Consider the following 14,776-nt stretch of genomic DNA (forward strand, 5'->3'; position numbering starts at 1 on the left):
TGCAAATGCATCTCTGATTTGAGAGATAAAATTAGAAAATGCAGAGTTGCCTGTTGTGAAACCATCTTTGCATATTCCAGTAATTTAAAAAAATCAGATAAGTGCCTAAATTGATGTCCTTATTTTTCTGAGGACAACAACCATATTGGTACTACCTTTAATTGGGCCAGGATGTCAACCCTGAACTTTGTGCTGTTGATCCAAAGCAGCCAACATCAAGTCATGTCAGTGCTTGTATGAGCACAGAAATGAAGTCAGTACATACTCAATTTGCTAAGGAACTTTCCCATTAGGCAGCAAACAGTATCCGTTGCTAAAGACCCATACCTGCTTGTTTGAGGAAAAGCTCTATGAAAATACTGCCACCATTATTTATGGGAAAAATACCTCCAGGAGAAAAATTTGGCAACTGAAATGATAAACTGTAATCTATGGAACTCAGGAACTGAGCTGAAATGAAGGGAAAATGCTTTCCTCTTAAGAAAACTTTGACTTTTCCAGGGGAAAAAAAAAAAAAGATTAAAGAATGTTCTGGTCCCAAATCACAATATTTTGTTTCTAAAAAGTGGCAACACAGCCTTGAGGACAGGAATGTCTGCTTCCTTCACTCTGGAAGGTAGCTTGAGATCCTGTCCTTTTCCATAAATTATGCTTCCATTAGTCTCCCTTCTTTCTAAAGACACAGGAAAATAACCCAATTTGTTTCAGTTAGTTAGCTTCAGTAAACCTTACTCCACCATGACTGTTGGACAATCATAAAATCATAGAATGATTTGGGTTGTAAGGGGCCTTAAAGATCATCTAATTCCAACCCCCTGCCATGAGCGAGGACACCTCCTTGCACTTCCACCAGGTTGCTCAGCCCCATCCAACATGGCCTTGAACATTTCCAGGGATGAGGTACCCACAACTTCTCTGAGCTGTCTGTTCCAGTGCCTCAGCAGCCTCACAGTAAAGAACTTCCTCCTGGCATCTAATCCAAAACTACTCCCAGTTTACAGCCATTCCCCCTTGTCCTGTCTCTACACGCCCTTGTGAAAAGTCCCTCTCTATCTTTCTTGTAGCCTCCCTTCATGTACTGAAGGTTGAAATTTAGGTCACACCGAAACCTTCCCTTCTCCAGGCTGACCAATCCCAACTCTCACAACCTTTCCCCATAGGAAGGGTGCTCCATCCCTCTAATTGTCTTGGTGGCTTCCTCTCCCTTCCCTTGACCTGCTGCCCTCAGTGCTTTGGACACTGTTGGTTTTTTGGGCTGCAAGTGCCTGTTGCTGGATCATGTCCAGCCTCTCGCCCACCAGCACCCCCAAGTCCTTCTAGGCAGGGCTGCTCTTGATCTGTTCATCCCCAGACGTTGTTGATACAAGGAGTTGCCCAGGCCTGGATGCAGCCCCTTGCACTTGGCCTTGTTAAACCTCATGAAATTCCCAAAGGCCAATTCTCATTGTCCAAGTCCCATTGGATGCCATCCCATCCTTCCGGTGTGGCAACCCCACCACTCAGTTTGGTGTCATCTGCAAACTTGCTGAGGGTGCACTTGATCCCTTTATCTGTCATTAATGAAGATATTAAATGGCACTGGTGCCAGTATGGACCCCTGAGGGGCACCATGTTTCATGATGTCCATTAGGACTCTGAGCCATTGACCATCACCCTCTGGATGTGACCATCCAACCAAGTCCTTATCCAACAGTATTTCACCAATCTTTGTAAAAAAAGTTTCTCTTACTAACATTTCTATACTGATAAAATAAAATTAAAGCATATAAAAAAATTATGTTGTGTATATATGTATATACACACAGAGACTAATATGGATTTGCAGTAATTAAATAAGTCTAAAGACACTCCTTTTGAAATAATTCCACCATGTAAAAATGAAATAATGCACAAGGTATAAATATACACCACTTGTATAGGTACCTTTCTGTTAGGAAAAAAAGAGTTGTGTGTGCATTCTCCCTTACCCCCCATCCCACCCCCCCCGGTAATAGTTATGTGTTAAAGTTTTTCTGCTCTAATAAAATATCATTTCATTAATATTCTTAAAAATCAAATTGAAAACTCAACTGGTCTGTATTTTTACTATATTTTTAGGTCCTCTACTCCTCAATTGCTCTTTTTATCCAGACAAGTCAAATGATGCTGGTACTCTTTTTATCTGTCACGTACTCTTACCTCAAAATCACAAGTCATCCTGCCCCATCCAGAACATGAGGGCAAACACACACACTACTTAAAATGCCATGTAAGACCCAGAAACTATAAAATCCATCATTTAAAACTGGTATAGTATTTCTGGCTTAAAAAAAATAAATGTAGATGAAGCTATCTTCAGCACAAGGTAAAAACCATTCCCTAGGAAAAAACTGCCTACACTATAAACCAGAATAAATGCTGAAATATTTATGAGTATCATGGTGCTGGGAATCCCCTCTGAGAGCCTCTGATTTTCACCATACATTGATTTTTATCATAAGCTGTTCTAAAATTAGAAGAAGCCACGATCTGACAAGTATCCTTTGTGTTTTAGTCCTACAGATTAATACTGTGAAGTACTTTCTCAGCTTGAAACTGTTCCAAAACCAGAGGCACTAATCTGACATATTAAACAGAACTTATATAAAGTCTTGTGTCTTTACATCATGCAACATCATTTATGGCATGCTGGGCTGTGACGGCTTAAGTTATGAAAATGCAGTATCACATGGCAGATCAGAGCTGGCTTTATAGCTGGTCTCGTGAATTTCTTCATCCAGAAAGAATAAATTTTACTGTGGGAGCATTCTGCATAGAACCCCTGCAGAGCAATAGATTAAAACTGGATTTTAGCATTTACGTCTTGCTCAACTATAAATCAGGAATTAGAATTGATAATGGCAGTTATCCATCAACAGCAGTGCAACTGCAGATGAGCCGGAGTAGTTTTATGGAGTTTTTAAGGAGTTACTTTTTATTATTATACTTAAAGAAAAGCTCTTCTATTTGGAATGTTTCTAGGTTCTAAATAAGGAATGATCAGATCCATGCACGGATGAGGAAGATGCATTTGAAATAACACCTCTCCATATTGCAGACCATCATTCTGAAACCCTGGCAGTGGGCTAGAGCAGTTCACATTGCAGCCTCCCCCTGAGAGAAGAGCTGGAAGGGGCAGCTACCACAGCCGGCAGGACTCTGCCCCGCGGTTCATCGTCGTGTTCGCGGCGCAATTGAACGCTTTACGGAACTCTTCAAAGTTGCTCATGGCTCCGATTACTCTGCAAAGAGAAAAGTGATTGACATGCAGGTTGCCTTTTGTCAAACACTACAGGTCTGCAAGTGTTTCAGTGTTTTCACTTCAGGCTGAATTTTCAGGCTTTCATATGATTTTTTTCCACAATAAAACTAAAAGATTCAGGAGAAGGGCTCCCATTTAAAGTTAATATGAAGCAAATGTTGTTTCATGCTTTGAGAAACATCTTGCTTTGCTAGAAACTCGATGAAAAACAAATGCATTTTGTGACACTGTGTCCTTTAGAACAATTTTCTAATGTAACCCTTGGCAGCACAGGTGGGAGATCAGCAGTAGCTGTGCACGGTGGATTCTTCTCCCAGCCCTGCCAGACAGCTGCAGTGCAGCAGGCAGGAGGATGCAAGTACACACTGGGTGCTGGCAGTGAGGTTGTGCTGGCAGTGGTTTCATGAGGCTCCAGATTCTCTTAACAGCACGCTCTGCCCACCCACACACATCCACACCCACACACACTGGGTCCCTGGGACTTTGGAGGCTCTTGTTGGGCAGCTCAGCCTTGCACCTGTGAGCATCTCAACTCCTCTGGTATTTTGGAAATATATTTTCTGAGCCTTCTGCCCTGAGCAGCTCCCAAGCTCTCTTGCTTCTGCCACAGGTGGTGTGATAGTGAAAGAGCAGCACATCCCTGCCTGACACAAGCTGGACAATGTGTCTGCATTCCAGACTGGCACCCTCAGGCACAGGGGAAGAGCTTGGTCTTTGCATGTATTCATCCTTGGCTCCTGCTTTCACGTCTGCATTACTTGATGCAGTCAGAAACTATTATTTTACCTTTGCTAGATTGAAATTGTGTTGTTTGCTGGTTTTTTCCTATGCGTTTAACCATCTTGGGATTTACTAACCTGAAACTTGTAATGGTATTAAAGAGTTTTCTGAGTTAAAAGCAGAAAAATATCAACTGTGATATTAATTGTATACCTTGCCTTTGTTATGCAGCAAGGAGGCATTTTTCTATAGTGCAGACAATCAGCTTCTCAGTGTAGCTCAGCATGGTAGAAAATATTCTTATTACATTGATTAGACTTTCTGTGAGTAAGAAAATTTGTAGTCATCTGGCACAAAAATGCCTAAAGGTCAGTTTTGTATGGAAGAGTACCAAATTAGGTTAGGCTTCAAATAAGATATGCAGCTTTACTGTAAAAAAAAAAAAAATATTCAGGGCCTGTAACAGCAAGAGTTGGTCATGCAGAGCTGCTGCTGATGTTGGTGGGAGTTCTGCCTGCCATGCCAGGGATTTCAGTCTGAAATTGGCATTCAAAAATAGCAAAGACACATGCTAATACTGAAAATCTGCCAATTAAAACCAAGTAAACCCAGAATTTATCCAGTGAAAAAATCTTTATGTGTGCATGCACGCCACTTTTCTACCCATGGTTTGATTTTGCCACACATTAACTGAAATCAGAGTGGAGTGTCTGGATTTCATCCCATTGAATTATAGTAGAGACACCTTTCCTTGAGCAGGTCACACTGGCCTCCCTTGGTAATCAATAGAAATATGTACTTGCAGAGTCTAAGTAATTTAAACTTATTACCTGCTGAAAGATCATTTATATATATATTAACTTCTAAAATAACATTTCCTTTTTGACTTTGAAGAGAAACCAGTGTAAGTAGTTCAGCTGCACACACCTGCGCTCAAGACATGTGTTGTTCATTTCTATAATTTCTATTGTTACCTTTTATAATTACTTTTAAAAGGGTTGTTTGAGCTTTTTGCACAGAAAGAGCTGTCAGTGTTGGAGCTACCTGTATTGCAATTATGCTTATAATGGTCTTGGGACATAAATGAAACCAAGTTGGGAGAAATAGAGAAGGTAATTTTTTAGCCCAGCTGATATGATTTGCAAGAAGACAAGCACCAATGCTTTTCTTCAGTTCTGAAACAGAAGCCAGTTCTCCATATCTCACACAAAAAGTAAGAAAAAGTTTTGTCTATATTTTCTAGATCTCAAATTAAACTAAACTTCTCTAAAATTTTCTTTCATAGCTTGATGCCTTCAGGAGTTTTCCTAATACTCTATCCCTAGAGTTCCATGTGTATCACCATCTCATGGGAATGTAGCTATGAAACAATTCAGAATATAAATATACATATAGGTAAATAAACCTGAGGATTTTAAAAGACAACAGATGGTTATTTTACCAAAATCTTAACATGGGTAGGAATTATGAAAATAACATCTCTGTAGGCTGAAGGTCAACCTGATGCTCTTGTCCTCATTGCCATGATGTATTTTCAATATTAATAGGCACACAGGTTTGCATACTGCGTTACTTTTACCCTCACTAGCTGGTATAACACTCTTTTAGTCAACAGAAAGTGGTAGGATTCTCTAGAAGGTAAATAATCCATTGTATTGTGTGAATTTTGTCCAAATAAAGAGGTAATGTAGTACTTGACCAAGGGCAAACACAGAATTCTTAGTTAAGTAAATGCAACCAACATGAATCCCAATGAAACCAACATGTTCTTGGTGAAGAAGCAGAAAAATGAACTCTGGCTTCCTAATTCCTATTTAGTCTCAAAAACTTCCTCCCTTCCCATGACAGGGAGTTCATGAGTGTCTGTGGCTACAGGAGCCTGTGGGAGGCCTTCTGGCAAGGACAGTGTCCCTCTGTCATGGCTGGACTACCACAGCTCCTTCAAGCAAAGTGTCACTTGAGGGCCAGTGAAAGAGTTTGGTCCTGAACTGAACTCACTGGACACGTTTTGATTTGCATTATCAATGTAATTCAAGGTTGAGACTTAGGAGCTTTTAATGAACTCAGACAGATTAAATCAAGGACCCTCCTTATATTCTATATTCCTTATAGAATTGCTTAGGGAAAGAAAGTGACAGATGAGGCATTTTAGGTACTCAAGCCATGATTACAGGAATCACAGGGATCAGAGTGTGTTCTGGTTCAAATGCTTTTGAAGGTAGATGCAAGCTCCTCAATTTCACAGAAGAGCATTTATAATAGTGAAAGATAAGCTAATAAAACCAGTTCAATTTCCATCTAAACCAAGAGCACAGTCCAATTTTGTGTTTGCTCTTAACCCCCTCTTAAAATGCTATATTTCTGCACTTCTGTTCTGCAGTGATTGATTCTGTGTGTACACTGAGGAAATACCATATTTGCACTACCTGAACTGAGGAGGGCTGTGAGCTCCGGTATATATTTGCTCCCTTGCAGATTCTGGTCTAAAGGAGTTGCATCTTACCTAATAAAATAAAATAAAGAAAAAAAAAAAGTAAAAAGAACAGAAAAAAGCACATTATCTGTGATGACTTTTTTATGTACAGCAAAATGCAATGTCACTGTTCTTAAGATGTCTGTTACTTATAGAATGCATAAAACAGAAAGACACCATAAATTCCTGCTTTGTTTCACCTTTGCCAATCTGCAGTTTTCTCTTGGTATATTCTCTTGTTTTTTAAATCCCCTAATGGATCCAGTGTCCACCCACTGTTTTTCTCTACACACTCTTTCACATCATCTAATCGCAGTCACTTTACTTCTTTTTTTGAAGTTCTCTATAATGGTAGCTTGCCTTTCTGCTTGTTCTGCAGCATCTCACACCTTAATAATTAACAAACATACTTCTTGGTCTCAAAACTATGTAATGTGTATAAAAGGCACACAAAATGATGCTCATCATCTCTAGAATTGCTGCTATATTACCTGATATATTTATGCCATGTTGGAATGTCAGTTGCTTTTGAAATTACACATCTTCCACATTTCCATCAGTGGTCCCCAGTTCCCTGTTCCTGACATGATACTTAACCCAATCATAACTGAACAAAAAACAGGGTACATAGAACATTTGCACAACTGAATAATCCCTCTTACGCTGTGTCCATTGCATGAAAAATCTCCTTTAAACTGCCCCTACCTTACCTAAGTCTCTACATCAAATGTTCCTATCAAAAAAATCCTTTAAGCCAGATTGCCCATAGGATTCCTGTGGACTTCAGCGCAATTTTGTCTGGCTGAACACAGTTCTGACATTTTAAGTAAGTCTGTTGAGTGTCTTGAGCTTTGTGGAAATAGACTGAGCTTGAGGGTACCTGACAAACACTGCTCTCACTGTGCATGTGCCCTCCCTGTGAGGGACCACTGGACATATGATTTCTGCAGTGGTCCTGTAAAACCCCCAGATGTTCACTATAGCTTCAAAATTTTCTTGGAGAAAAACTGACTTGAGGTGAAACTTAATTTAGCATGAACAAAGAAAGTGGAATATTTTGTTTGTTCAATATAATAAAACTGAAACAGCCATAGGCCCATAGACTGCTACACTGACTCTCAGCAGAGAAATTATTTTCAGCCAGGACTGGTTGCACTGAGTCCTGTTTTTTCAGTTTGAGATGATTAATTCCTTCAACTGGTGGCAAAGTTTTATAGCCTTTTACTTCTCATGTAAGGAGTTTGCCCCAATTTGTTTATCCAAATAAATAATTTCTGATCCTTTCTCTTTCTATGTTTTCTCAAGAAAACTCACATCCCTTATCAAAGTTTTGTCACAGCATATTTAGTGAACAGATGGGAAAAAATAAACTAAGACTTTCTTCATTGCTGCTTAGTTTCCTTGAACAATGTACATAGTAACAAGTGGTATGAGTTCAAATTGAAGGAGACTGAGGAGTCAATACATGCTGGAAGACCCTTTTAGTGCAGGGAAGCAGAAAGAAGAAAGAAAGTTGCTGTGACAACACTGTGCAAAGCCAAGAATAATTTCAGCACTTCTGGGTAGTTGAGGACAAAGAGGGAAAGAGAAGGAAATAATAATTGTGGGAGAAGTCTCTGCTTATACTCTCAAAATTTGTGTTTTGGTGATGCAGATTGTTGAAAACCAGAAAGCTCATCTCTGCACTGCACATTGTTCAAGTTCATAGTTGGGGATTTGAAACACATTTGTACTACTCACATGGGCATAACTCAGAAAGAAAAGCTGGTTATGTGTGAAGTCAAGGCCTGGCAGTAAAGGCTCTTCTTCTCCTCCCCTCTTTTCTGTAATCCATTTCCTGTATGCCTGATAAGAAAGAGATACAAAGTGCCTTTCAGCAACATGAAGAGAACCACAGCTTTTTTTTTTAATTATTTTTTTAGTAATATGATATTTGAGATATTTTCCATCTACTTACCCTGAAAGCTTCTCGCAAACCTCCATTATCTGCAATGTTTTCTGCCAAAGTTCTCTTCCCTTTCACCTTGGCAGAATGAAAGAACATCAGTCATTTGACCCATTTCTGAACTTCCTACTTGATCAACTTCAAAACCAGGGGAAAAAGTAAAACAAGGCAAGAAAATTTCAACCAACTCTGGTTAAGAAAACTGGGTTTCCATGTGAATACTGCCAGTAAACTATTTTCTGTGATGAGTTATCCTGGCTCTGGTCATAGATCTCTGTAGCACAAAATACAGTAGATAGAATGCACTTAAGAATCCAGTCCCTGATCTTTGAGCTGCATGTCAGTAATTTTCCCCTAAGGACTGTTTATTTCTGGTGACATGTAACATCCAGTAGCCTCTTAAATTTTTATCTAAAAGGCTATATTTATTTCTCTACATAATTCTTAATATGCTGATGGGATGCTAAAATATCTTCTAAGTCATAACATAAATAAGCGTAATTAAAAATAGCTGTCAGAGACAGAATCAAAATTGGTAGTATATTCAGTGCTCTAAAAATATCTGCAAAGGAGATTCCTGTTGCTTCTCCTGGTTATTGATTCCAAGAACAGGAGCAATAGCAACAAGAATGTATTGTGGGAAACTGCACTATATAAACTTTGTGAGGAAACTGGTCTCCTGGCATTACCAAGTGCAATACCATTACAAAGAAATCCTAATTTCTGTGCAATACCATTACAAAGAAATCCTAATTTCTGTTGAAGTAGCATTATCTCTACTCACCCAGCCTACATAGGTCCTTGTGTTTCCAACTGTGTTTGTAATTAAGCAGTTTTACTCTCTCCTGTGTCTCGAATAAGGAAGATAGTTGAGCATGGTTTTGAGCAGGGCTCTGAAGGGCAGTGCTGGCTGCAGCCATCAACTCTCCCATGCCACAGGGATCAGTACAGTGGGGTTGGCATCAGGACTCAGTTTCAGGATGGCAAATGCGGGGAAAATTCAAGGGAATGGCCAGGAACTTTTGCAAAGCCCCACACTCAGTGCAGATGAGCACCCAGATTGGACTCGGGACATCTTACTTGATGCCTTGGCTACAATGTTACAGGAAAGATGGGAGCCCCAGAGGAAAGGGCAACCCTTTCCTGTCAGCTCTCCCCTGCCCTCAGGAAGGTGGAGATGGAGGTGAGAGAGAAGCTTTTAGGACAAAAGGTGCTGGGACACCAGGGAACAGACATGCACACAGCTGCCTTTTCCCTTGGCCTTCCTGCTCACACATTTTAGTTTCATTGGGCTTGTGAGGGAGACTGACTTAGAGCACAAGATCAGAGTAACCTAACAGTGGCACAGGGCCACAGGGCAGCTAAAAAGTGGAAGAATTCTTTCTGCTGATCTCAGGCAGCTGTGGATCAGGTATTTGAGACTACTCTGCCCAGAGAATTTGTGGCAGGGATCACGGACCATGATAAGCCCTTTATTTGATGAGGTGACTTTATGTGATTATTGCACTCTGAAGCTATATCTATATCCACTTTTCCTTTCATTAGGTTTCTTTTCTGGAGACAATTTTATTGTATACCAAATGAGAAGGAAGAAGAATAAATAGGTTTCTTGATCCATGAAAAATATTCATACAGGGGTAAAAAACCTGCAGAGTACTGATGTAAATGACAGGCCAAAATGATAATAAAAAAGGTCTTTGCTTGCGTAACTCTTCAAACAAAAGCTTTAAAATATAGCAGAAAATCGGAAAAATCTTCTATCATCTAAAAAGTGGTTTTGGTTATCCTGTGGATATAGAAGGAATGGGATGACAAAGCTGTGGGTAACAGGATCTCTCTAATAAGCCCATGGACTTCAAAGGCAGTATCTACACTGGGAAGAAATTCAGACCTACCTCATCTCAAGAGACAGTGCAAAAGGTAAAGGGGATGGCCAAGCCAATGGCAGAGGCATGGGAAGAGCTCAGCCACATCCTTGGGGAAGATTTTAAGGATCTTCTTTGAGTGGCATTTTTGTAATGACGGTTTTTGTCCTACTTATTATTAAATATTTCAAGTCTGAGTTGCTGGACTTCAGACTGGACTACAATATGGCTTTGTTATCTCTGAGATCAGTACAAACAAGCCTGGGAAAAGTGCTAGAGTTGTTGATAAGAATTTCATGGGGCCTCACTATTCATAAAAGGTGAAGATGTACTAGTATTTCTAAAATGTAGGTAGAGGTGATAGAATTGAGTGGGGACTGGAGTATGTGTTTTATTCTGAAAGCTAAGATTAAAATCATGCCCCAGACAACATCACTGGAATTTCAGCTATTCATTTCTGAAGGTCTGGACATATCCTGTTTACCCTCATTTTGGACATGTATATGAATGTACACATCTTCAGGGAAACCCATACCTTTGATACACAATGAAACAAAAACAATTCCCTTGCACTTTCTCAATCCTTTTCTAGGAGCTACCGCTGCCATGTTCCCTTGATTAAACATACAAATGGGGTCTGTGTGCACACATGGAAGAAATAGCAAGAGTTGAATCTGAAATAAAGTAGGGCTTATGCATCCATTTCATAGCTGCAATAAATAACAGGCAGAATTGTTAAAGGAATCTATAAAACATGCTATTATAATCTTTCTAAAAGGGTGACTGCTCAGTTTTCATTAGAGACTTCATCTTCAGAAGACATTTAACATGCTCACAATAATTAGACCAACCCTGCTGAGTGGCTTCATCCTCTTCCTCTGATTCCAAAAAGATGTGATGGAGAGAAATGGTTTAACCCTGTCACCAGAGTGTGGGTATTGGTATTTGACTGGACTAATCAAACCTGACAGACAATTTTTAACACAATTATTCACCTCAAAAAATCATTTCTTGTGAGAAATGAAGTTGGTAGTTTAATATTCCAATATGTTGGAATTTATAAAAAGATAAATAAAAGGTAAAAAAGCAGAACAACCCAAATTCCTCATGTACCACTGTTTTCAGTCACTGGTGGTTTACATACATGTAAGCCAGCTTGCTTCCAGTAGTAGTTGTTGTATTGATTAATCATGCATTTTGTTTTCTCTTTAAATTTTTCTTCAGAGTCAGTCGTCCACCAAGGGTCTAAATTTCCATTTTTGTCATATTTCCGACCTCAAAAAGGAAAGAAAGAAAACAAATGTTTCTGCAGGAAAAAACTTTTATGGTTTAGGAATCTATCACAGAAATGAGAGGTGAATGTTCTCATGTGAGTGTGTGTACAAAATGGATAGGATCAGTGAGCAAATTCTTGACCCCACTCAAGTCAGCAGTGAAAAGCTGGCATTCTATTTATTGTTATAATTTCCATTTGCAGAAAAATATAGCAATAACTAATGAATTCTATAGCACATTTTATAATTACGTAGTGTAAGAGGCACTTAGCTTTCTTGCAAGTATAATTGCATTTTTTATCCTCAGACCATATGTCTTTCATTCTGTTAATGTGATGATAACTAATTTATAATTAATTCTTCACCTGATCAGGAAACAAATCCATTTCATGCAAACTTCTAAAGTTTCCACAAGGTGATAAATTCCCTAGAGATGTATTTATTTCTGTATTTGGAAGGTAAGACCCTGGCAAGGAGGGGTCTGCTTAGGGAATCAAGCTTTAGGTTCCTTTCTGACTGGCAGGAGACAAGGTGGAGATCAGATGCTCACCTACACAAGGTGGGCATTTCTGAAGAAAAATGTCTCCATTCTGGAGTGGTTGCTGACACAAAGTGTTGTAGAGCAGTTGTGAACAGGATACCAGGTTGTTTTTTTTTTTTTTTTTTTTTTTTTTTTTTTTTTTTTTATGGTATTCGATATTACACAACATAAGCAAACTCAAAATTACTCCCTAGAGGAGGAGGTTCAAGTTTCTTTCTGCCTGCACCTCCCTCCTCCCCCCTCTCCCCTAACTTTCTCTCAGGAGCTCAGTTTTTAAAAGCACTTTGATGAGACAGCCAAACCTAGGTAGTGGCAATGCCCCACTACACCCAGTTTGTCAGGACAATTGTATTGATATTTTATGACTACTTTTTTCCCTGTCTCTCTTTTTTTTTTTTAATTTAATTTTAATATTTTGCAACACCTTTTCTGTACCACTCTTGTAACAGTATTGTATTTTAAAATTTTTGCAATTATCTTTTGAAAAATGTCAAACCTGAAATGAAAAGTTTTTTTAGTAATTTTTATCAATCAGAAACTATCCCTTTGTCCTTCCCACTCCCCCCTGGCCCTGTTAGGACTTTCAGAATCTGCTGCTGATTTAGTTTTCATTCAAGACAAACAGAAAGAATCAAACTTGTGGTATTTCTTATCAAATAAAATCCAATTCAGACAAGCATGATTCCATGTAAATAAATCTAATAAATAAAAGTTTATAATTTTTTTCACACAACTCAGTACATTAATAAAACCAAAACAATAAAAATGCTACAGCATGTACAAGTCAGCTTTCTAATCTGTCAACTCTGTAAATAAAAAAGTTATCAAAGTGCAGTCAAATACTCACCATTGCTATCAAATCCATGAGTAAACTCATGGCCAACAATCACTCCTATGGCACCATAACTTAATGACCTGTAACACAAAGAAGCAGTTTCCTCAGAAAATGCTCACAGTCATGAACATTAAAGGACAAGAGACCTCAGCAAAGATTATTATTGATTTAAAAATAGGCTGAAGAGGCAGGAGATATGGGTCTAAAATTCAGACCTACACAATTTTGACTTAAAGACATTGAAAATCTTGATGCTAAACTCTTGCTTAAAAGTAACAATTAATCTAAAACTTTGAAAGCATTGTGATAGTTCACTCTTCCAACCAAATCCCTTATCAGCATCATATAAGCTCCACCCTCCTTCAGCTGACTGAATTCTGAATATTCTGACTAGGAACAGGACAAAGTTATAGCTGTAACTACTCTGAAACAATGACTACCTTTTGTAAAGCATTAACAGATCTCCATTCAGTTTTAAAAAGAAAGGTCATATAATTCCCTTGCACCTGCCCCGGAATAGGACATGATGCACAGTAAGATCTAAGGCACCTGGGAAACAGAGTAAAAAGAAATACTTTGTATTCCTGACTGACAATTAATTATATCTTCCTTATTATATCCAATAAGCATGCTTTTTGGAGAAATAGGGATGAAAGAGGGAAAAGCTCAGGGCTTTTTTACACCAAATGCAGTGGGTATCATGGGGGTAGGTGATTTACTCAGTGTATCTTTCATTTGAGTTGAGTTGCTTTTTGTGATTTTAATTATTTCAGTAATTGAGATGCTATACTTCAAAGTAGCTTATAGTATTTCTAAGACATTGTATTGAAATAGAAGAAAGGCAGAGGGTTTTGAAATAACATATTATTGGACTTAACGATCCATAGTGCACTAATTGCTCATCTCAGACACGCCCAAAAACTATTATATCATTTAATTCCCTCTGCTCCCATGAAAATCCTTCACTTTGTTTTTTGCTTTCCTGAATGGTACTTTGCATGTGTTAAAATCTCCCCTACTGCTTTTCAGCCCAAGTACTGTTACAAACCATCTCAAAAAAATGCAGGTTAAAATTATATGTTTCAGCAATGGAAATACCATCCTTTTGTGTGACAAGTTTGTAATCTTGTGCAGCACCCAGTGATAATTACCCCTAATAAATGCACTGTGTAAGACTTGTTTTCCATATCTGAAGTAAAGGGGTTATACAGGATCTTTTGCAGCTAGAGAAGTATAAAAATAATGGCACAAAACATGTAAAGAGAACTAGAAGATACAAACCCTGTTACAAAATGCATCTTATTTTTCTTCTAAGGTTCTTTGTCACCATGAGTGGCAGGGACAAAGAACAGTCTGGTTTTCTGGCACTCTGGCTCCTTGGGGCTCTTCTTAGCTCCAAAAGATGGGGTTAAGGTTGCAGTGAATTTTGGCCTTTGAATCTGTGAACCCCAACACAGCATTTTGTCCAGCTCAACGACATTTTTTCCAGAAATTTTCCCAGTTCTGTTCACGCTTTTCACTTCTGGGCACAGTTGGACAGAGATGGAAGGGTTAGGTGCAGCCCAGCAGATACCACATTAAAGGGGAACTTTCTGGGACTGGGGAGGCTCAGAACTGTAAGGAAGCTATGAGGTCAGGTAGTTTGAAGTCTCAATTTATATGGCACTGAAGACACTGACAATTGTGAATGGTGGCATTTGAGTGTTATTTTATTTAATATACTGAGATGTAAAAATGATAACTAAGCTTTGCTTTCTGCAAATAGATGAAACTGGATTTTGGTGGTTGTGCTGGAACTGGACACTAAAATGCCACTAAATGTTAAATATTTGCTAAATTAGTT

The 14,776-nt window shown here is 38.8% G+C and overlaps 1 protein-coding gene across 3 annotated transcripts in view; it reads right to left on the minus strand.

The window, feature by feature from the left end:
• Positions 1-2,922: 2,922 nt before the first annotated feature.
• Positions 2,923-14,776, minus strand: part of PHEX (phosphate regulating endopeptidase X-linked) — a 109,413-nt gene continuing 97,559 nt past the window's right edge. For all 3 annotated transcript variants that reach the window (XM_053936712.1, XM_053936711.1, XM_053936714.1), the window contains 6 exons: positions 12,946-13,013; positions 11,428-11,558; positions 8,431-8,496; positions 8,214-8,318; positions 6,427-6,503; positions 2,923-3,260 (listed from right to left, as the gene is read on the minus strand). In XM_053936712.1, the coding sequence (XP_053792687.1) occupies positions 3,158-3,260; positions 6,427-6,503; positions 8,214-8,318; positions 8,431-8,496; positions 11,428-11,558; positions 12,946-13,013 (550 nt within the window). In that variant the 3' untranslated portion in view covers positions 2,923-3,157. The remainder of the gene's footprint in view (positions 3,261-6,426; positions 6,504-8,213; positions 8,319-8,430; positions 8,497-11,427; positions 11,559-12,945; positions 13,014-14,776) is intronic.

Source organism: Vidua chalybeata, chromosome 2, assembly GCF_026979565.1.
Source record: "Vidua chalybeata isolate OUT-0048 chromosome 2, bVidCha1 merged haplotype, whole genome shotgun sequence".
NCBI classification, from domain to species: Eukaryota; Metazoa; Chordata; class Aves; order Passeriformes; family Viduidae; genus Vidua; species Vidua chalybeata.